Here is a 24,255-nt window from a genome sequence, read left to right as displayed (position 1 = left end):
AAACCATACCCCTTCTCTTCTAATTGAAAACAAAATGCAAATCAAAGATCTTTATGCTGCTTTTTTGAAATATCTAATTGCTTTCTCATCAATCTAGGTGCAAAGATGCCTTCATTATTCGGTATACTCCCAGATGTCCTCATTACTGGAAGCAATGCTCTCTTCATATGGGTCTCATTTTCTGTGTTGGAAATGGTCATTTTTTCCCCTGTATTTCAGTTTCTTCTTAACTCAAAATATAAGGCATTGCAAAATGTGCATCCTAGAAGAAAAAAGGTCACTGTTATTTCAAGGCCTTTGAGATTAATCATGGAGAACAACATGGGTTCTCAGGATGCTGGCAGGAGCTCATGTGGGTGGTATGGAGGGCAGATGATGCATAATCCTCCCTCCCACCTTCCCTAGAGGACCAGCAGTGCACAGCAGCCACTGTCTTCCTGCTCTCAGCCTCCTCTCCGCTGGGTACCCCACAGACACTGATAAAGCTGAGCAGAAAACAGGTGGGGTACACTTTAACAAATGTTCTACCAAGTTGTCATTTCTAAATATTAAAATAGTATGTATTGGGCTATTTTCATCTGAAATTTTATTTTTAAAATTTCAAAGGCTTTTAGAAGGTGGTGATTTTTTTTTCAACACTGTGCTTTTATTCCAAGGTAGCTATTTAGGTCAGCCCTAAAATTTTCCAGGAGGTGAGTGTTGGAGGCCAGGCCCAGAATAAGGCCCAGGGGTCTGATATATCTACTGTGTGGTCTTGAACAAGGCATAAACACTTCTTAAGTGCAGGCTTCTTTTCAACATAAGAGAATTGGGTTAGACAAATTCAGAACCCTTTTTTGTTCTAACATTGTATTTATAAGGCAGCCATTAGTCCCATGTGGCTAGTCTGACCTGAGATGTGCTGCAAGTGAAAAATATGCACCAGGTTTCAAGACTTTATTCCAAAATAAATATAAAATATCTCATTAATTTTAACAGATGATACGTTGCAAAGATAATATTTGGGGTATACTGGGTTAATTAAAATATAAAAACTCATTTTATGTATTTGTTTTTATTTTTTAAACATATCTACTAGAAAATTTTGAGTTATACACGTGACTCACATTATTTTTCTACTGAATAGAACCATTTCTTTTGTGAGTACATCGAATTCTAGAAAACTCCAAGTAGTCTCACCTGGAAAAAGTAATGTTACATCATTTTTCAATTCAATTTCTTTTAAAAGAAAAAGTAAAGATTTTCATGTCACATTGACAGAGTTTAGGAAAAAGACCATCAATGTTTCTTTTTCTTTCTCCCTTTCTTTTTTCTTTTTTGTACCAGGAATGGAACCCAGGGGTGCTTAACCACTGAGCCACATCCCCCAACCTTCCTTTTTAAATTTTTTTAAATTTTGAGACAGGGTGTCACTAAGTTGCTCAGGCCCTTGTTAAGTTGCTGCGGCTGGTCTTGAACTCACAATCCTCCTACCTCAGCCTCCTAAGCCACTGAGATTACCGGCATGTACCACCACAACCAGCATCAATGTTTCTTTAGCTAAAATTTTATTTCCTTCTTCTCTGAATAAAACTTTAGTGAGAACCAAAAGGGAAAATCAGCCAGGCATGATGACACATGATCCTAGTGATTCAGGAGGCTGAGGCAGGAGGATTACAAGTTTGAGGTCAGCCTCAGCACTCAGCAACTCAGTAAGACCTTTGGCAACTTAGGGAGACCCTGTCTCAAAATGAAAAATAAAAAGGGCTGGGGATGTGGCTCAGTGGTTAAGCACCCCTGGTTCTAGCTTCAGTACAAAAAGGAAAAAAATCAGACCCCCTACCCTATGCACATACATATAACATCTCTTCTACATGGGAATGCCAAGATTTGAAAGCAACTAACTGCTTAATTTATCAGATCCAAAAGGCTCAAGTTTAGCTCACATCCTGCTGTTCTTTAACTTCTGGGCCAAATAAAGAACAGTGGATAGACATAAGGCATCAAATGTGTTTTAGGACTGACATTCTGGGAAGAAAGAAGAAGAGGGATGATTTGGAAGCACTTATGAACAGAGTGGAGGGGGTAGATTGCCTGCAGACATTGAAGATATGTACACTTTCAATGATTGGGCAGGACCTTGAATGCCAAGGAGACCTAGGGCTGAATGTCAAAGGCAACGGTCTGAGCGACCTGATAGAAGCATGTTAAGAGGAGTCCTTGGCCTCTTCGCTATCATGCAACAGTATGTGGATGTTCCTCACCTGGAGGACTTATTAGAATCCAAAGCTACCCACATTGTTTTCCTATTCTCTCATGCATACAAATTTTTGCTTCCCCCCAAAGAGAATGTTACATTCCTCTTTCTCTATGGCTAGAACCAAGGTTGATGTTTCTTTTGAACATCAAGACAGTGGTAGGCACAGAATAGGAGCTCAGTGCTTTTTAAAATGATGTACTGAATCTATTTCCTCTTCTTTTATATACTTCACAGGGGAAAATGAATAAAGAATCCTGGGGCTGGGGTAATGGCTCAGCGGTAGAGCACTTGCCTAGCACTTGCGAGGCCCTGGGTTCGATCCTCAGCACCACATAAAAATAAATAAAATAAAGGTATTGTGTCCAACCACTACTAAAAAAAAAAAAAGAATCCTAATTTCTAATGAGAGTCCCTGGGGGCAAAATGGAAATCAGTTTGACTCCTGTCCCCTTCCTCTCTCTGCACTGTCTCCCTTCTTCCTGGGTTTTTACCAGCAATGTCTTATTGCTGAAACTCCTAGTTCTTGACCTGCAGGTCTAGAATCCAAACTGTCCCCATCTTCCTTCCAACATTCAACCTCCTTAGGGCCTTATAAAAAGTATGATATATTTTTCTTTCACCTAAACATGGCTTGGGTTGAATTGTAACTGATCATCTGTTTTAACCAGTGGGCTCTCTCAACCCAGCTTCACAACTTACTTGACCATTGTTCTGCTGCGTTCAAATGGTCTAAGGAATCAAAAGACATCCATCACTGTTTCAAAGGTCTTGGAGTTGATACCAGAAAGACAGAAGAGTTTTTGGTTATTCTGTGAATAATAAATAATACCAAACTGTGACTTGGGAGAGGGTAGGTTGAATTTGGTTAGAGCTATAGCCCTTCCAGCACCAGGGGTGGGAGATCCCAGGAAATTTATGAAGCCTGAATTCATATTCTCTGTCTGTTTCTCTCTCAAATTTATTTTTGCTGTCCTGCCCTCTTAAACTGATAATTACAAAGTTACTTCAGGAAGAAACAAGGAGTATCATTCTCTTCCCAGGGTTTTTTTTTTTTTTTTTTTTAGTTAACTTTTAAAAAGTTTGAACCACCTGAGAAAGCCAGTCCTACACCATGAAATGTAGCAGAAAATCACTCAAAAATGTCATGTACAAGTACTTGAAGATAGGATCCATTAACAAGGCTCTATAAAATGAGAGTTAAAACCAGAAGTAGATAAACTTCAACAGATAAGAGTGAAATTTGGTTTGTGAAGGTATTACCTCTAGGCAAATATTGACATTTCTTTTCATTTTTCCTTATATTGCATATAATGTAAAATTGAAGGTGGCTGAAATTTCTGCTATTATTTGTGTTGTATTGTATTTTCATTTAATAGAGAAAAGTTCAAGTGATGTCCCTGCTTTTTTTTTTTTTTTTTTTTTTCCAGTGACTCTAGGCTGGGCTAAGAATAACCATTCACCCTGTGCAACCCAAGCCACAGACACCTTGTGTTAAAGAAAGGATCTGCCTTTGCAGGCTTGCTCTTGCCAACTGGTACCACTCAGCAGCCAAGCTGCAAGCTTCCCCTCCTCTAGCAAGGCTGGAGATGATCCCAGATCCCAGTCCCCCCCCCCCCCCACTAACTCCACCCAATTTGCTCCTCTCAAGAAAGTATGTCTTGTGTTTTTCTAATTACAACATCTTCCCCACCCCACCCCCAGCAATTCTGATCTCCCTCCACAAGGAGCCAATATCACCTCCAATTATCTCCTGGGCCCAAGAATCAGTGCTTTAAACTAATGAGCTATCTCATCCTTAGGGATTCTTGCAGGTTAAAAAGGGATGCTTGGAGAGAGATCCAGTAGGACAAGGCTGCCATGGCAGAGATTGAGCAAAACAAAGAAGCCACCTCTTCATCCTTACCTTCTAAGTCTGTTTGAGTGCCCAGTGAGCATTATTCTCTTATTTATAGGATGACATCTATGTAAGTATTCCGGTAACAGATTAATGGATGGTGTGTGTGTGTGTATGTTTGTGTGCGTGTGCATGCACATGTGTGTGCATGTTTGTTGTATAACTAAACAACTATGCTTACAATATATGATTATTTGTGTGTTTATCCAAGAGTGTTCAAAGAGATCCAAGAGCTTCCTCTTACTCCCCAGGCCCATTGTATTGAAGGAAGAGACACTGGGTTTTAAAATAACTGATCTGCTTCATATTTTTTAAATTTCAAGATAACTGTAGACTCACCTAAGTTGGAAGAAAAAATACAGAGATCCTCTAAGTACTTAACCCTATTTTTTTTCCAGTGGTAAAATTTTGTATAACTGTTATACAGTATCACAATGAGGAAATCAACATAAACAATCAGATCTTATTTAAATTTGACTGGTTTTACAGGCTCTCATTTGTGTATACTTTTAGTTCTCTGCATTTTTGTGTGATCTGCTTTTGAACGTCAGCTCTATTAAGTATTTTCTTTGTGATCACAGAAAAGCTCTTTTGACATCTGGGAGACCCAGTTTCCTCATATATTAAATGCTATAATGTCTGCCTCCTCAGGATTGTTGGTGGGAGGATTAGGTAAAAAAAAAAAAAATCTGTTGCGTCTTCAACACACTGGATTCTCAATAAATGCTGATTTCCTTCCTGTCTTGTTCTTGCTGCTGCTCTTTCCCTTAGTAGCAAAGGGTTTGCTCCCGTTTTCTTGCTGAAATAATCAGACTGTGGGAAGTAATAAGTCAGGCGGATCCTTCTCCAAGGGCAGCACTTTTAACCCTGCAGCTCAAGAACCATGGGTGCTGCTTGGGGCCCACAGCTACTGCCACCTCTAGCCTAGACTTGAGATCCTGTCTGCACTGAGATCAGAGGAGAGAATAGGTACGCGGAGAGTGCGAAAACCATTACTTTGGCGGGGCGTGTAGAGTACGGATGCAAGGGGGTGAGGCTCTGGGACCACCAACTCCAGAGTTTCTGTTCTGCTTGGTTGTGACCTAGGTTTGGGGCTGCACAGGCGGCAGAGGGGCTGCACAGGCGGCAGGAACCCATGAGGATGCCATGGGCAGGTGTTGATGCCATCTAGAGGTTCGTAGGATTCAGAGTCAAGCCCGGAGGTCTCTGCCTCCTAGACCCCTCTTCCCCTGATAGCGAGGGGCCTCCCCAGAGCTGGGAAAGCCAGGCCACTTGCGGGCAAAAGTGGCACCTGAATTCACAGTGTAAGGTCGCACAGGCTGCAGACGCTGTCTGCAGGGTGTCCTAGTCGCCGGGTGCGTGTGGGAACGTTTGGAAGGAAAGGGTGGCTGGCAGGCTGGAGGCGGAGAGGCGGACGTGCCAGCTCCTGGGCAACCTCCGCCCGCACCCTGAGCCCTGGCGTTTCCAAGTTCAAATCTCCGTGGCTGAGGCTCAGAAGGGTCACTCGTCCGCGAGGGCCCAGACAGCGCCACCCGCTCCTCCCTCGGCTGCAGGAGCCGCGCGGGCCGCGGAGGAGGAGCCGCGCCCGGGTCGGCGTCGCCCTGACTCCTCCTCCCCGCGCGGGCCCTGCTCTTCCTCCCGGGCGTCCAAAGCTCTGGGTGGCTGAGGCCGAGCCGGGAGCTGAGCGCGCTGGGCGCGGCCGTCCCGCTGCCGCCCTCGCCGAGCCCCGAGTGCGCCCGCGGCCATGCTCTCCGCGGTAGCGCCGGGAGCCTGAGCCCCGGGACGCGGTAAGCAAGGAGCCCAGCTCCAGAGTCCCCCGACCCCCCGGCCTGAGGGTGCGGGGAGGCCTTGCGCTGCCCGCGCGCCGTCGGCGAGGCCCTGAGCACCAGGGACAGAATGTGCACTGAAACCCCCTGGGGCTCCCCTTCTGAACCAGGGGTCAGGGCGCGCGCTGACCCCGCGGGCCTGGAGGAAGCGGGGACTGGACTGGCGGCCCCGGCCCAGGGGCTCCTTGGGACCAGGCGGGGAGGGGGCGGCTTTGGCGGCAGAGAGGAGGGGCCGTGCAGGAGGAGCGGGCTGCGCTCGCGGGGGGCGGGCCGGCGGGCGGGCCGGCGGGCGGGGAGGATGCGCGGCAGCCCGCGGCCCCCGATCGCAGCGCTTTTGTAAGAGCTGGCCCCTTACATATGGAAATGACGCTCGCGCGGGTCCCCATTCGCGTCCTTTTGAAGGACGCCCGTCCGGAACCGCGGCGCCGGCTGCGAAGTATTGTCCGGCTTCTTGAACCCTAACAAAGCGCCCTCCTTCGCTTTGCAGAGCACTGGAGGCAGGCAGCCGGGTGTGCGGGCGCTCCGGAGAGGCGGACAGAAGGTAGGCGAGGGCGGCGGGGGCCGAGAGAGCGTGCTGCCTGGTGACACAATGGAGTGTCTCAGGCTTCTGGTGGTGGCGATGGACAGGTGGGTCGGGGACGCGTTGCGGGTTGCCAGGGACCTAGGCGGCGCGCCTGCCCTCTGGCCGCACCTCAGCCTCCCAGACCTGCAGCGCCTCTGCCACCCTCTTGGCTCCAGCCGCAAGCCTGGAGCTGAAAGCTGCTACTGTCTATTGGTCCAGGCAGCAGATTTGAGTCCCAGAAGCAGCAGAAAGGGTTGCTGTTCTGTTGGTATGTGCCGCCCAGGCAGCCCTGTGATTGAGAAGCTGAAGAGAAAGCTGCGTGGGGTACTCCGAGATGTTAGCCTGTGCTGTTTGTGTAGCGCACAGCTATTTGGAGCCTTTAAAGTGGAGATTTTAGGTGTGTAGGATCAATACATGTAGAGACTTTCCCAATACAATTACTAGGAAAGGGGGAAACGACTACAGTGACAAGTCACCAGAGCAGAGAAATCGAAGTGTCTAATGAAAGTGAGGAACGTCAGGGGAGGAAGCTTCCAGGGTTCCAGCTGAACTCTACAGCTACTAAACCGGCCCCCACAAAAGGACAAAGCTGATGGAAAGAGTTACTGCTTAAAGCCCCCACCCCACCCCCCACCCCACCCCGAATTTGAAAGAGAGACTGAAAGGGGCAATTTTCCTAGTCTCTGACCTGATGAGCCATGGTTAAGGTGCGAATAAAATGGGAGCTGAAACTATTGTTCTACCTTATGTCATGTTTCTAGACAACTTAGTTATTATGAGGTCTTCAGCTCTCCACTTCACTGGGACAGATTCCCTCCTGGTGTTGGGGAATTACTGAGATGGGCTTGTCCTACAACTCAGTTCTTGAGTTTACTAATAATAAAAGCAGATTGATAGTTGTCTTTGTGAGTGTCAAGGTAGTTTTAGGATAAGAATCCTGATTAAAGTCCATAAGGGCACATAAGATAGGCTCCTAGGACCATGGAAGATTTCTTTTCAAATTCATACATGAATTTGTATGTGATTACATACTTCCTAAGGCTTAATGATCTACAGGAAATACATTTTGTTTTCTGCCAGCATAGTTTTATCTTGTTTCTTCTCTAGTTGTAGCATTTTACTCTTTTTATATTTATTTTTTAGTTGTAGATGGACACACATTCTTTATTTCATTTTTATGTGGTGCTGAGGACCGAACCCAGTGCCTCACATGTGCTAGGCTAGCATGCTACCACTGAGCCACAACCCCAGCCTGAGTTGTAGCATTTTATATTGGTGGCCTACCTGGAATATTGGTAGATCTTGCTCTGAATTGAAAGTAGCTGTGAAATTCCCAGGTTGTAAGAGTAACATTGCAGGATGACTGAAAATGAGTTTGTGTGTTTTCTTCAACTGTTGTCAGTGTTCCTCTTTGGGAGGTGATGAGAACTGCTGGGATGGAGGGTTGTTTGCAGACTTGTTTATTTTCACCTGTAATCTGGTGCTTCTTTAGAGGGAAGCATCCTGAACTGCAATGTAGATAAAGCAAATGAGTTGTACTTAAGCAAAGACCTTGCCAAGACAGGGAGAGGTTTTACTGGGGCAATAGAGAAGAAGCCTTCATCAGCATGGACTTTACATTAAAATGTCAAGGATCAGTCATTTTAATAGGCACTTGCCCAGAATGACATGGGCTTCTTTTTTCTTATTTTTTCATTTTAGATATGTAATGACCCTTAATATCAAAAGATGTTAACTCACACAGGGGGAGAATCTGGCTCCAATGAATTCTGAACAGCCAATCTTCATTTAATAGGCAATGTTCTTATCATGAATCAAATGTTGTTCAAATAAATTGTTTTAAATGTCACTGAAAATGATTTTCTAAACTAACATTTCACCAATCTTGATGCTTCCATTTTATGTTGGTAATGGAAATACATTTTATCGGTCTTACACTGATAAAGGCTTGGCAAGTTTAGCCAGAAGCATTTTAGAGGGATTCAGATAGCCCAGAGCCTTTTCAGAAGGCTTATTTTTGTAGATGCCAATTCATTTGTAAGCCAATAAATAATGCAGTTTGAATTCTGGCTATTGATCTTGCATCTGTTGGGCAGAAGCTTGTGGGGAGACTTACTGAACCTTGCAAAATGATATTTTTATCCCACTTACAAATAAGATAGAATTTTGAAAAGATTATGGGATTATACAAGTCAGCAACATTGAGATTAGTATTTTTATTATTATTATTTGTAGCAGCACTTATTCAAGCTTTTGGATGGAAAAAAAAATACTGCAAAGCCATCTGTACCTAAAAGCTCACTTAAAATACAAAGTTGGGAAAATATTATTTATGGATGTGAGAATAGAAGCACTTCACTTATACCCCAGGGAACTGTACTCATAGATTTAGGCATCCTAAATTAATTTGAGTAAATATGGCTCAAGAATTGAAAATTGTTATAAGCTTTCTCTTTTAGAAAAGAAGTAGTCAATGTGCAACTCTGTTTTCTGCTCCCATAATTTTACTTAGTAGTTGATTATAGGTTATTGGATCTACCTTGTGCTAAGCTGATGTTTTTTTCCCATCTACTGCCCTGAGTTAACTACTTGATTGGGTAATCCACCTGCTGTTAGATTTAACAAAAGCCTGGTTTGCTGTAACCTTCAGGGTGGTAAAATACTAAAGCTTGTTTATGATTTGGGATAAGTGCTAATAGGACACCCTTAGTTCAATAAAATTTTATAGTATATTTAGCACAGATTATTGTTTTCTTTCAGATTTATTTAAATGTTGCTTTTTCCTGTGTAGTGGCACTTACATTTTTATGGTATATTTTTATACCACAGTTTTATTCCTGGTAGCACCATGTTGCTTTTGGTAACCAGCCTGGTGTGAGGGGCTATTTGAGCAGAGAGGAGGCTGATTGTGATTGGTTTGCTGCTGAACAGCCATAGTTTTTGGACTGAAGGGTTCTCCTAATGAATATGCAAATAGGAGCGATAGCTTTTTTTGGTTGTTGTTGAGTTTTTTGCTAAACTTGAATTTATTCTCATCACTATTTCCTTTCATGCTGAAATTAGTCCAAAATAGTAAGCCTGGAAATCTTTGTAACAGATTAAAGAGTTTGCAGAAGAGAAAGAAACATTGCAATTTGATCATGGGCATTATTAGGCTGACTTGCCACAGGGTGAAAGCTAAAGGCCTAAATGAAAAGGCTCCCCAAGCAGTTTGTCTGTGTTCATCACTTCAGTCCCCAAGTAACTTAATTAGTCACTCGGTGGTCACTGCTCAGTCTGTGGACCCCCAACAGCTATGTCTGAACACAGGTCCGAAAGCATCTATTATGATGTCCTAGAAGGGAGAGCGGCTGAGCCGAGAGGGGCATCCAGACATTCCACAGAGCTGTTCAGCTGCTGGACCATCTGGAGGGGAAATCAAAGGCCTGGGCTAGGGGCTCTGGCATTGTGCTTATTTATTATTTGGGTTTCACTTGCTAGACTTTGTCTTCTTTTCACTCCCTCCAGCCCAGAACAGACGTCCCTGTTGGCTGGGGTACCATTCATTCAAGCTCCTTTCTGTACCTCAGATGCTGGAAAGTTCATAAGTTCACATAAGCACTTCATCCTGGCCTTGTGTCTGCACTCCATTATTCCTGCCACACCTCCACCTATTCCTTTTGCAGTCTCAGTTGGTCCTGTAATTCCATCAGCAAGGGCAGCCAAGTGGAGCACAACAATGCAGATCTGTAATGGACATCCCTGTCAGAGTCTGCAGAATTTTGGCAGCCTTATTTTGAATTATTTTGGAAGAAAGATGTTCTGAACAATTGTCGTTATAGCTGGTTATTGGGTGGTAAATGTTTTGATTAATGATTCTGTGCATCTGCCTCTTATTTAACTATCCCTAGTTAGAACTCCTAAATATTATCCACCCTGGCCCTTTTATTCCAAAAGAATCATAAAGGTCCCAAACCACATGATTGGGAAGGTCCTTGGTGAGGAAAGGCTTAGGTTTATGGCAGGTTTCATAAAATTGGAATTGTTCTTTGCAATTTGAAGGATTTACCACTCGAGCCCAACTTTTTAAATCTCTAAGATTCCTGCCACTGATGGATGCCAGTTAGGCTTTGGCTCTGGAGTGCACTAGATTGTATACTTAAGTATTTATTTGGGAAGATTAATTGAACAATTATCATTTCCTCAGCTATGCCCATATTGATGATGAGACTCTTTATGATCATTCTATATAAAAATGTATTTTTTCCATGCCCAAATCCCAAAGGTGCATTAGGAAAAAAGCATGCTTATTCTATCTATGTATCCCAAGAGCCTTGCAGCCTGTACTCATTCAGTAAAGGGTTCAAGGGAGGGAGCAGGTAAGGATTTCACTTCTTCCCATTCTAATTTGGAAAAATTTGTGGCCAGGGAGTATTCCATGGTGGCTTCTCATACTGAGTACTGTTCAGCTGGCTGACACATAAAGGTGGAGGTTAAGTTTGTCAGTGGTATCATTCCAAGTGTGGTCCCGTTCATGTGTTCTTTGTGCATTGGAGGATAATTTATTGCCATACCAGATTTTAAGTTCAGCTCTACCCCTATGTTAGTTCTGTATCCTTGAACAAATTGCTTAATTTTGCCAAGCCCCAAGTTTTAATACCTTAAATGGGGATTCTGCTTTGAAGAATGGGGGTGGTGGGGAGGGTATTAAATAAGATGATAAACTTGAAACGCTTAGCATAGGCCAGCTCATAGTGAATGCTCAGAGATTAATCACAGCAACAATAATTATAATAAATTCTTCTGAATTCTCAGCTACATTTCAGCCTCTCTGCTTTTATTTGATGTTAAATGATCAATAATCTTCCTTTGAAGATTGAGGAAGCATGAACATTACCTGCTGCCATTATCATTTAGAAATATAATGCTGTTTATATGCATAATACATTCAATGCCTGCTCTAAAGCTCTGTTCTATGACTTTCCACACTTCCTGCTTTGCTTCTTTGAAGGTAGATTTATGACTGATTGACTTAAGTTACTCACCTAAGTTTGTGCCTCCTTTGTGAGACTTGGGTGTTTTCTTGGTTGTTTTTCAGTTCCCCTCTTATATCACCTTTCTCTGGGATAAGCCATTCTCACTGCTTGCCATATTTAACCTTCAGAACAACCCTCCAGAGGGGTATTGTTATTCTCATTGGATAAATGAGAAGACCTGAGAAAGTGTTTTAGTACAGATTTTTCTCCAAAGTTTTATCCCATAACAACAACAAAATGTAGCTGCAGTTTGTGAATCCATTCGCTTAATTACTAACCCATTGAACTAAGCTTCAGATGGCTTTATATAGAGTGGTTTGGTAGTCACTGCTGACTCTGTACTTCTGCTTAGTATGTTCAAGACTAAAAATGCCCTTAAAAAAGAACTGGAAGAGGGAAGTGGAGGTGTATGTGTGGAAGAAATAGGTATTTCAAATTTTTCCTATGCTTGTTCCTACATCTCCCCATTCAGGGTAAGTCTCCTCTCAAGGAATGTCCATGTAGTAAGTCAGTACATGAGGTTGATCAAGTCCCTGGCCTGAAGAACAGTTTGAGGGAAGGCATAAAAGAAATAGAAGGTTTGGACCTTACTCTTAAGGAACTTTCTGCTAAGTGGGGAGGAAAACAAAAATTCTTGCACATGAAATTGCTGATGAACATTTGGAGAATAATATCAACCAGAAAAAAATACATTCTGTGCCAGATGAGTGCTTGCAGCTTGTCACCATGCATAGCAGCTCCTGGATGTTTTATTGTGAGCATTTGTTTCACAGGGGTGGGGCCTTCCCCCCCTTCAGTCCAAAGAATGTTTTCCTAAGCTTGGTATCTTAGGAAGGAGGGAGATGGAAACATAAGAAAGGAAGGCTGCTACAAAACAAAAGAAGTTCAATTTAGCAAAGTTCAGTGATCTCCCCAGAGTGGGGCATAATAGTTTATTAAATTCAAAGCAGCAGGCCAGTTGCATGCCTATAATCCCAGCAACTCTGGAGGCTGAGGCAGGAAGATTACAAGTTTGAGGTCAGCCTCAGTAGTTTGAGGCTCAGGCTAAGCAACTTAGTGAGACCCCTGTCTCAAGAAACAAAAAGAGATGGGATGTAACTCAGTGGTAAAGCTCCTCTGGTTTAATCCCATCTATTTCTATATAAGTATATCTATAACTATAGATGGGATTAAACTAGGAGAGCTTTTCTAATGAGTTACATCCCATTTCTCTATATAGAGATAGATATAGATATAGAAGTAGTGTGTGTGTGGGATTGAACTCAGGAGCACTTTACATCCCCAGCCCTACTTTGGATTTTATTTAGAGACGGGGTCTCACTGAGTTGCTTAGTGCCTCGATTTTGCTGAGGCTGGCTTTGAACTTGGCAATCCTCCTGCCTCAGCCTCCTGAGCCACTGGGATTACAGTCATGGGCCACCACACCTGGCTAATCCCCAGTATTAAAAAAGAAAAGAAAGAAAAATTCAAAGCAGCACATCAGATTAGGACTTTTCAGTGTATTGTGAGTTCTACTGCTCTCCTTCATTGACTTAGATGGATAAATTGCTGCACCTTAAAAATAATTTTAAAAAGAGGAAGTATTAGAACTTTTTTTTTTTCACTTTTGAGCTTTTAAATATTATGCAAAATCAAGCAAAGGTAGAATGTCTTTTCTGAAGGTGATCAGATTACAACCCAGGGGACTGTAAGCCTCAGACTGAGCCTGAGAGCCATAGCAACGCCAAAAATCCCAGAGCACTTTGGGGAATCTCAGCAAATCTTGGTTGACAATTAACTGGCAGACACTGAGTGAATCTCATTAGCCAAGCCTTGGCCTTGTCTAAATTCCTACCTCTTGTGACTTTGCATAACACCTTTGTGTTCCTTTTCTGATGCTTTGATGTTTATATAGCACTCTCAACTTATTTTGAAAATATTTGCATAGTGATTAGTTAACCCAACAGACCAACCCTGGGAAGACAGCCAGAGCCAACAGCACCTTAGTAATGGGAAACTGGTAATAGGAGAGGAGACCTCCTCAAGAACAGGGACTTGGACCCAAACCATGGCATGTTGTTTTAATGAGTGGTCCTCATAAAAATTGAGTTGTATGGCAGAGCTGATCAGGACTCTTCTTCTGAATCCACCTAATTTTGTTAAGGTCGTGGAACTATTTGGGCTTGTCATGTTGTAAAGTTGTTTATGAACACACAGCAGACACAGCTGAGAGAAGCACTGGTTTGCTACAGAAAGCTCTTTTATCTTCATTACTGGCTCTGTTCAACATGCTAGCTTACCTCTTCCCCAGGTAATAATGATTTTCTCTATGGAACATCACCTCTAATTCAGAGTATTTTCTGACCCAGTGCTTGGTTTAGTTGAAGATGCTGCCTTTGTTGTTGGAGATGGATAGCAGTGCTGGGGATTAAACCCAGGGCTAAACACACGTTCTACTGCTGAGTTATACCCCAACCCCTAGGCTGAGAGCTTGATGTCTGTGGCTGAGATCACTGTCTCAAGGGTATGTGTTGTATTTGGCATCCATTACATCATAGTGAAGTTTCCTCCAGATGTTCAGGCTTCAGGCTTGCATCAAAAGACCTAGCACATTAGAAATGAATAATTGCGCAAGAAAAAAAAAACCAACCTATTTTAAAGCATGAAGTTCTTAGAATTTTATGATGTATATTTTTAGCAAAAATATGACTCAGAGCTATTGATAACTCTAAGTATTTGACCAATCTTAGGGAAAGTGGCAAAATGGAAAGCCCTGGGGTTGGGGTGAGACAGAGATGCAAGACAGGTTAACCAGGCATAAAGGGGAGCTCCAGAGAGTTCTGGTTCCCTAAGAGTCTCTGATTCACAGAAGCCAGTCTGTGACTCCTTTCAAACCTTTCTGTCACAAGGGTTGGAGTGGTGTTTTCCCCTTTCTCTAGGCAACTAAGCATTACCTAAAGCTCCCTGGGACTATGGTGAGCTTCAGGGAATATTCTTCCTGTCACACTTCATGTAATTGCACCAACAAAGTTAATTGAGTTGCTTTGTGAAGCTCTCATGTAAAAGGCATCTGGTCTCATGTAAACAGGGACATGGTTTGGTAGCAAACATGTTCAGCCAGTGTCTCTTGTAACTATTATGGGCAGCATCTAGGCTGAACGAAGTGGAACTAATCAGCTTGGCCACACTGCCAGATCCTAGCATCTGGGCAGGTTGTGTGGAGCATGCAGACTTGTGTGGAGGCTCTGGCTTGCACAGTTGGGTGGTGCTAACAGTTGGCTCATTTCACTGGACTGGCTGTCAGAAGCGGCCTTTCACCTTCTTTAAGTCTTGACCAGATGAACTGATAGGGAGAGAACCACTCGTGGGTTTGAATTTGATAAACCGGACATCCACCTAAGGAGCAGGAAGGAGAAGAGGGTGTCTCTCTGCCTACATGACCTGCTCCTCCTGGTAATGTCACCCCCAGTGTGATCAAGAGGTACCCCTGGTGTGAGTGTGCATGGGAGCTTTAACGGCCAAAATGGGGTCCTGGACTTGCCATGGGTTGTGTCAGAAATAGAATGTCATACATAGAAGAGTGTTCCCAAGCAGCTAGTGGTGCCAGGAGAGATTGGTGCACCAAGGACTGACCTGCCCCAACCTGTCCTTGTCTCTGTCTTACACAGGTGAGCGCTGTGGGCTATGGGATGGATGAGGTGGAGCAGGACCAGCATGAGGCCCGACTCAAGGAGCTGTTTGACAGTTTTGACACGACAGGAACCGGGTCCCTTGGACAGGAAGAACTCACTGACCTTTGCCACATGCTAAGCTTGGAGGAGGTTGGCCCGGTACTGCAACAGACACTGCTTCAGGACAACCTCTTGGGCAGGGTAAGATGTGAGGAAGAACTATGAGTCTGTGGGAAGAGGGGTGCGGTTTCTGTCCGGGTGCTGGGGGTGGTGCAAGCCCCATATGTTGCAACTTAGCCGTTAACTCAGTTGAAAAGAAAAATGTAATGGCCATGAGCAGTGCAGTGTGCTTGGGTAACAAGAGTGTGCTTTAGTTTAGCTGTGGAATCATGTTGTGCACTGAGCGTCATAGATAGAAAAAAAAAATATTTCCCACTTTTTGTTGTTATTGTTCTTTGTGAATCATTTCATTGACTCCACATTCATCACTGGGACAGAAAGGAGGAGGCAAGATTTCCATGGAAGATAAAGAAAACACAGCAAGAAAACCGCCCATCACAGGAAGAGCAGATTTCTATTATGACTTTTGTTCCTGGTAAAACTATTTCTTGTGCGGATTGTTTCTGGGTGAAGTATTAATTAAACCTTCCACCCAGGAAGTAAGACAGGAGGGTAAGTAAATATAGTGTAGCTTCATTTAAAAACCAGCACGACTTGCTTCCAGCAGGGATGTGTGTGCGTTGCCAATGTTAACTTCTACAATTGACAACAAATAGTCACGCTTTCCCCATAGATCTGCTGCAGATGTGAGTGAGAGGAGAGAAGGGGATTCACATCCCCCACTCTTGTGCTGATAGTGGGAAGGACTTTTTATGTCAAGACCTGAGATTTTCTTCAATTTTCATAATTATAATTATTGGATCATTTACAATGTAATACAACATTTACATTGCTTTGGGTACTCTTTTTAAAAAAAAAAAAAAAAGTTGTAGATGACACAATGCCTTTGTTTCTTTCATTTATTTATTTTTAATGTGGTTCTGAGGATCAAACCCAGTGCTTCACACGTGCTAGGCAAGCGCTCTACCACTGAGCCACAACCTCAGCAGAATCTTTGCTGTTGGTTTTTGGAATGCATGAAAATAAAAGGTTTGAGCTTTGTTGTTATCATTGCTGCCCCTCTGTAGGCAGTAGTTTTTATCATGTGTAGATTGAGGAAGCAGTCATGAAGCTTAACTTTATTCTAGTGACTGAACTTTCTCTTCTTCATTTTATTTTCACTGTCTCTTGGCTGACAAGGTGGGTAAATAGCCTGAGATGCAATGTAGCGGTTGTCTATAACCTGAAAGAGACAAGAGCAGTGCTCATTTTGAGATTAATATAGAGGAAGTGACAGTCCCATGACTGTGGTGTCAAGAGCAATCCAAGTTCTTCACAAAACTGGGGACATTCTTGGCCACTTTGGGGGATTAACTGCTTGTGAATATATATGATTCCTAAAAAATGCCAAAAATCTTGCTTTGAAAGCAATAAAAGTGGATGCTTTGAATATTCAGCCATTTGCTCCCCATCATATGGTGCACTCAAATGTTTTTGAGTTCTGCCTCAATTTTAGACAAGGTGGGGAGCAAAAGCGTGGCATCCCCCAGTGCGGTCCTTGAAGATCTCAGGGATATCAAAGGACATATCTGTTTTAATGCTATGAAAGCAGGAGAAAACATGATATGCCTGATGATTTCCTTGAGAGGGTTCCTCAGAGTCAGCATTAATGTGGAATCCTCTGCTGCAAACAGACTGCACCTTGGCAGCAGATTAATAGTTTGCTCTCCAGATGTTGCACATATCTGCCCTCATTTGGTAGACTAAAACCAGGGAACAGCTATCGATTGATTTGTTAACAACTTGACACCACCAGCCTGCTTTTTATGTTTGATATTTGCCTGAATAATGAATACCTAAGTGGACTATAGTGTGATATTTACTTAGTGAGCCAGTGATAAAAGTTAAATAGATGTATGCATATTGATTTCATGTGGGAGGTCCCTGGTGATTGTCTTGAGAGCAGTGTTGGCATGAATTAACACACTACTGTTAAATTTGCATTTTTTATGGAACTGAATTATTCTCAGATGATCACATAAACTTGGCCATATGCTGTTAAGATATCCTATATGGTTTATGATTTTAAATGATAAAGAAAAAAATCCTTAGAATTCACTGGAGCAATCTAAGTGCTCTCACCTTCATGTATGTTGAGTATGGATCAGAGGAGTTGTTTTTAATTAATACAAAAATTTTTTAAGTGACGCATAGTAATTTTACATTACTTATGGGGTATAGTGTGGCATTTTAATACATGTATAAGATATATAATCATTAGATCAGGGTAATTGGCATATCTGTCACCGCAGGCATTGATCAATTCCTTTGTTAGGAGTATTCAGAATCCTTTCAGCTATTTTGAAATATTAAATTAATTGTTATCAGCCATAGTTATCATATAAGTTGTTTTTAATGCCAGTCATCTTTTTTCTCTTTGGAAGGTATTTGTAGAAAAGCTTTCAAGGGTTAGTAGCTTGGTTTAATAAAAAAGGGGAAAAGGTAGCATGACAAATCTGCATATGCTCATCTATTCGTAAATTCAGCAAATATGAATTGAGTGTGTCCTGCATGTCAGTCATTCCACTAGTCTCATGGTATTGGTACAGTTTATTTATGTTTATTATAGGCTGCAGTTCTCCATTAAATTAGCTTTTGAATGCATTAGGACCCATCAGCTTCCTGGATACTTATGACTTTAATTTTATGTTTTAAATCTTAATGAGCATACTTTTTAGATGCAATAAAACTTCCAAGTTTTATCTCTATTGGAATTAGGCAGAATTCTTGAAAAAGAAATAAGAAAGTAAAAAAGCATTTTCTCCCTCAACCAAGAATATGAGTACTGTCTATTTATTTTTGTATTTGACAGTCCATCTGCAATAATATTTTTTAAACCTAATGTTTCTTTTAATAAGTGTTAAGTAACTCAAATCCACTTGCAATTTTTATGCATAATAGGTCATTTCCTCCCAAATCATCTTTCAAATCATGTGTATTTCTTTATAATTTGAGTCCATATTCCCCTAAGCAAGGTGGTTACTTTACAAGTGTTTGAAATGCTTAATGCTTATCGATTTCTGATTGGAAGGAAAGGGGACATTACTGATTTGTGTTTCCTATTAGATAATCTGAAGAGTTCATCCATCTCTTTCTCATCAACCAAGCACCTGTCAGGTGGGTAAGGCCCTGACACAAGGGGCTTCTTAATGCCACTGAGGAATTTAAAGTCTAATTGGGTAGTGTAACTGGCAGGTGAATACTATAGGGAGAAAGTACTATAAAATTTTTAAGAAAGAGAATCATGTTAGCTCTCTCACTGGGCCAAAGTATCATTCAAGCAATTGATACTAAACTGTATGTACTTCCTGTTTCTTGTTCCTTTCAAACAATCCTCCCTCTCTTTTCCCCCTCCCCCTCTCTCCCCCACACCTCTCTCTCTCTCTCTCTCTCTCTCTCTCTCTCTCTCTCTCTCTCTCTCTCTCTCTCTCTCTCTCTCTTTAAGAAAATAGGACATAAGTTGGGCATGGTGGCACATACCTGTAATCCCAGTGGCTTGGGAGGCTTAAGACAGGAAGATCACAAGTTCAAAGCCAGCCTCTGCAACTTAGCAAGGCCCTAAGCAACTTGGCGAGACCCTGTCTCAATATAAAAAATAAAAAGGGCTGGGGAATGTAGCTCAGTAGATTAGCACTTCTGGGTTCAATCCTTAATACACCCCCCACATCACCCTTAACCCCCCCCCCCCAAAAAAAAAAAGAAAAGAAAATAGGCATAAAAAGAAGATAGTTTGCTTTGGTATTGTTGAAGCCCTTTATTATATTCAGTTTTAAAAATGCATTTCCTTTTCTTATTGTTACATACCTACTTTAAGAAAAAACAGCTCCCTGAAGTTCTAAAGTGTTTCATTGCTATGTCATTACTTTAATATGAATTTGAATGCTAAAATATCTCTCTGTCCTTATTCCCACTCTTTTGAATGGGAATAAGCCACTTGGCAGCAGAACTCACCATTGGCTTCCAAATAAGATGTGTGAACTTGGGCCATCAAAGGCACTTTGAAATTTTTAGTATTAAAATTTGATAGCTATACAAATATATAATTTAGCTCAGCTTTCTACCTTTCATTTCAAAGTGCTTGTGGTTCTTTTATAAATGTCATGATTAATTTCAAATGGTAGATTTACTTCTTTGTTTCCAGTTCATTAAGAGCATTTTAAGGTTTCTTTCTTTAATATATATTTAATCATTTGAAGAGTAAATCAGAAATAGAGAAGTGCTTTTAGGCAGTGATTATTTGGACTTGTTCTCTGTGTGCAAAATTATACTTCGTCATCAATCACCGCCTATTTTTTTTGTATCTATCCTGTGATCATGCTACTATATCATATTATTGATCTGAGACCTTTCGAACCTACTGCAGGGAATGGTAGAAATGTTCCTTGCTGCATTTCTCAAATGCCTGGCCCTTTGCCTTTTTCTTACTCTTAAACTACCACACTTTAACCTGTAGCAGTGAGGATTATATGTGTGATTCCTCCGTTGGTCTTGTGACTCCAGGTGAATTATCATTCTCCTTCTGAACAGGAGTCTCATTTGAGGTTGATCTGAACTCCTGTGGGTCTGTGGTTCTGCATTTATAGAAAAGACTTTCTAATGAGGGAGTTATTAGATTTGCGTCTATTTTATGTTAATGCTTTCTTGTCAAACTCATTGTGAAATTTACTTAGGTTTTGAGTACCTTAAGTTCTTAAGTCTCTGAGGTGTTTTATGTGACAGGAAGCAAGGGGGGAGGGGGAGCTATTGGGAAGGCCTTGAACTCTGTAAAAGCAGGAAGGGTCAAGCATTAGACGGCCATTGTCTTCAATCTACTTTATTTCAATAATGCCCATGTCAGAGAAGACATGGTCAGGAATGCTCTTTAGATTTCACCAATATTCCACTGATACTTTTATGGTTTGCTTCCTGTCTGCGTAATGTTCTTCAGTGTCAATCACAGATTTTACCTGACAGGGTTCATCTGTATGATGAAGAAACCCAGCACTTGGAGAGAATTGTTCAAGGTCAGACAATTCATTTGGGACAGTTCCATGTGGGATACTGGAGTTCCAAGACCCTGCTTTTAAATGTACATATTCAGTTTCCTCTAATTCCAGTATGCAAAAATAAGTCACATTCTTTGTTCCCCTCTAAATACTATCAGCACCACCACCACATGGAGACTCTGTTCTATTAGAGCATGGTCTTTGAGGTGAGACCTGGATTCAGGTACTGGCTCTTGCTGTTTTTTAGCCATGATGGCATGTCATCTTAAATACTCCGAGCCTCAGTTTCTTCATCTGTATAATGGAAATATAATATGTTCCTTGCAAGATTGCAGTGAAAGTTGGTTGAGATTGTGTGTGCATAATTTTATCATAGAGCCAGGAAAAATTGTTTACCCACCATATCTCACTGCACACTCCTCTTCTCCACCCACTACATGCCCAGAAGGGGTCCTCAATAAATAGTAACTTCAAAGTAATGTGTTTCTAAGAAAGCTTATTAGAATAGAAAATGAATTTGCTAGAAGTTGTCTTGGTTTGGTGGTGGTTTGTGTCCATTTCCATCTTTAGGCAGGGTTAGTCACGGAGAACAAATTCATATAGTTAGTTTTAAAAATCTACCTTTTAAAAAGGTCTTGGCCTCCCTACACTGTCTGCAATAAATGACTGCTGGGCTACAATAGCCCAAAGACTTCATTTAGAATAAAACATTTCATAACTGAATCTTTCACTGTAAAACTACATCTCTTCGTCAGTGTATGTTATTTCTCCTTGCATAATGCTATGAATATTATTTTCCTATACATTGACCTTCTGATAAGTCTATACTTCTATACCCATTTCCTAACAATGTTATGAATACTCTCTTGTTGATTTCCTTTTGTATTACTAGATATAAACCTACTAAATTTAATGACAATTGCCTGGACTTTGCCTTGTTTAATAAGCTCACTTCATTAAACTAAGTTCTCTCACTCTGGGTCTGTTTGAAGTACTGCCTATATACATGTGCAAACTGGGTGCATTTGATCTCCATGATTGCTCAAGGTGATTTTATGCAACGTTTGGTTCCTTATTCCACTTCCTATTGAAGGTTTCTTTGTGGTTTGAATTAGCATTTGCTTCTTGTGGGGCATTTAAACTTCTTTTTCCCCCCAGTAACGCAAATCTTATTTCTTAAAAAAGCATTCATACAAAATGTAGAGAGGAAAAATGATGAGGTAAATTCTATTAAGCAGTGGTGACACCTGACAAAAAAATATCAGACTTGACTAGTCTTCCTGTTAATTTAGTTTAAATGTCATGTGTGTTTTTAGTCAGTCCTGTAATTTTCCCATTGCTGCAAACTGCCCTTTGAGGCATACAAGATATGGAGATTCTTGTAAAATGAATGGCAGCAATTATTATTCAAATGAGGAGGTACAACCAGCATGTGCACAACCTTGAAGCTTGTTACCCTGTGAGATTTAATTGCCTTGTGTATTTGTGAAGATTTCTAAATTTTAACATAATACAATAGTAAAGCTCCCTGGGATAAGAAAAGTGTTACTTAAAAATTCTGGTTACTGAACATAGTCAGCCCACTCTTTATGTGATTCTTCACAATAGAGGGCATTTGTCAACATTTTGGTTCTGGGTTGTGCCCTGGGGGCTTTTTTGCCACATCAGTATTCATGAGCTTTGATGGAAAATAGCAATCACCTGCCTCTATTAGAGAACTATCTCCTTGAATCAAAGATGTGGCATTTACTGCTATTTAAAATCCAGGGGCCCAGTGTCCACATGCCCTTGTAAGAAAGAAATAAAGATCAATGTAAGACTTAAAGCTACTCCAATTATTTTTATCAGCTGCTGAATAGTATCTGGTCTTGGGGATTTTTTGTTATTATTGAGGAAGGAGGGGGACAGCTAGAAAAATGTTATTAGATTATGAAGAACCTCTGAGTTAATAACCACATAGATGCTTTTTCTTCTAAAATGAGGCTTATTTAACTATATCATTAGTCCATTTTGAAAACGTTTAACTCCATCTGTGAATATCTTAGAGCAGTCAAAACCTATCCCAATTTCCCTCCGTACTGGCCCAGTAGGACATGCTGAATTACCAGAGGCCTCTGCTGGCTTGTTTGTGTCTCTTTCAAGGCACTTACCAGATTCTTGTTTGTAATAATGAATGCACTTTTCTTTTTTCTTCTGCATGTCACTCTCCTATTTTTCTAGAATCTAGAGTGCAGCTGATAAACTTCCGAGGTTATGCATCTTTTTGATGACTGATCCCCTATTGCCATCTTACACCCAGCTGCTCTGTATGAAGGGTAGGGTTTGACTTGCAGCAGCAGGGGTTTTCCCAGAGAGGTCAGATCAGGAGGGAAGTGGGTCTGGGTCAGGCTGGACCTTGAAGAGGCCCACCAGAAGACCTAGCTTACTTAGGGTCTCCAAGCCACCCCATCACTTTCAAGACACATGGCCTCAAGCACGTGCCCTCTCTGCGCTACTTCTCTTAAATTTTAAGGGGGTAGGGGCACTCTCTGCTTTGACTATCTCACATGGATGTTGTGAAGTTGAAAGGACAAAATTTCTAGGAAATAATGAACTTTCAAAAATACCCCCATTCACTTGGTATTATTCAGGACTCATGTTAATAAAATGTTCTGGTTAACTGGAGATAACTGGACCTTTTACCCCATATAGTGACAGATGAGAGAGAGAGAGAGAGAGAGAGAGAGAGAGAGAGAGAGAGAGAGAGAGAACACACACAACATGTTGAGTACTGGAGATTTCTGAAGTTTTATCCTATCAAAGAATAATTAAACATAAATTAGATTGTCCTTGATCATAAAATCTTCTTGATCTATCAGCTTTTCTTTTATAATATAATAGAATGATACCCTGAGGATTCCTTCAGTAGCTTATTAATCTTTATCCCAACACTAATGACCACGACCTATTTTTGAGTGGACATGCCATTTTTTTTTTTTTTTTAATCAGTTCTGTAGATTTAAAAATGGTGGTTGGGGTTGTGGCTCAGTGGCTGAGTGCTCACCTAGCACATGAGAGGCACTGGGTTTGATCCTCAGCAACACATAAAATAAGTAAAATAAAAGTATTGTGTCCAACTATAGCTAAAAAACTTTTTTTTAAAAAATGGTTTTTAAAGCATAAAAATATTACACATCACTTTTGTTTGAAGGAAGATAGCTAATGTCTTTTCTCAATTCAAATATGTCAGTAGTTACTTCCTGGTCTTACCTTGGAATACCCCTTTCTTTTATTTGCTACTTCTGCTCTGTACTGGGTTAGGAAGCAGATAATGAAGTTTCTAAAAAATCTGGTAGTGTAAGAGTAAGGAGATCCTGTGTTGGTCCTGTGGCTGTTCCTAGGCAAGAGCTCAGGGCTCTACAGGGCCCTGCTTAGCCTTACACCTCCCTTGTAAGTTTCCTCATTTTCTGTTGGACTCTAGGTAGATGGAGTTACAGGATGAACAGCCTTCATATGCATGAAGTTTGTACCATCTCAAGCATTTTTGTGTTTGTTATGCCTTATTTTTTTTTCTTTTAAATTTTAGTTGTTGATGGACCTTTATTTTTCTCATTTATTGGTATGCGGTACAGAATCGAACCCAGTGCCTACCACTGAGCCACAACCCCAGACCCTGAGCCACAACCCCAGGCCTATTATACCTTATAAAAGGGAGATTTAGGCCTCATATAAAGTCTTGGAAGTACAAATTATGTGTGCATTGTCATTTGTCAGGGGAATAAAATTGAATTATGTAAACCCATGGGTGACCCTCACCACTGCCATCTACTGAATTGAACTGTGTCAGGACACAATTCAGAAGGGCTCTTTCCCGTTGCCCTGGCCAAAACTTAGACCATTGAAAGATCCTAGGGAGACCTACAGAGTCAGTATGAAGGATTTGAAA

At 41.5% G+C, this 24,255-nt stretch overlaps 1 protein-coding gene across 10 annotated transcripts in view; it reads left to right on the top strand.

The window, feature by feature from the left end:
• The first annotated feature begins 5,778 nt into the window (after positions 1-5,778).
• Positions 5,779-24,255, top strand: part of Nin (ninein) — a 100,323-nt gene continuing 81,846 nt past the window's right edge. For 9 of the 10 annotated variants that reach the window (XM_027929644.2, XM_071607894.1, XM_071607890.1 and 6 more), the window contains exons 1-3: positions 5,779-5,920; positions 6,447-6,500; positions 15,184-15,387. In XM_027929644.2, coding sequence (XP_027785445.2) covers positions 15,205-15,387 — 183 coding nt within the window. In that variant the 5' untranslated portion in view covers positions 5,779-5,920; positions 6,447-6,500; positions 15,184-15,204. The other variant, XM_071607889.1, reaches the window with a different exon arrangement.

The sequence above is a fragment of the Marmota flaviventris genome, chromosome 2 (assembly GCF_047511675.1).
Source record: "Marmota flaviventris isolate mMarFla1 chromosome 2, mMarFla1.hap1, whole genome shotgun sequence".
NCBI classification, from domain to species: domain Eukaryota; kingdom Metazoa; phylum Chordata; class Mammalia; order Rodentia; family Sciuridae; genus Marmota; species Marmota flaviventris.
The sequence above is the reverse complement of the archived record's forward strand: the minus strand, read 5'-3'. Positions and strand labels throughout refer to the sequence as shown.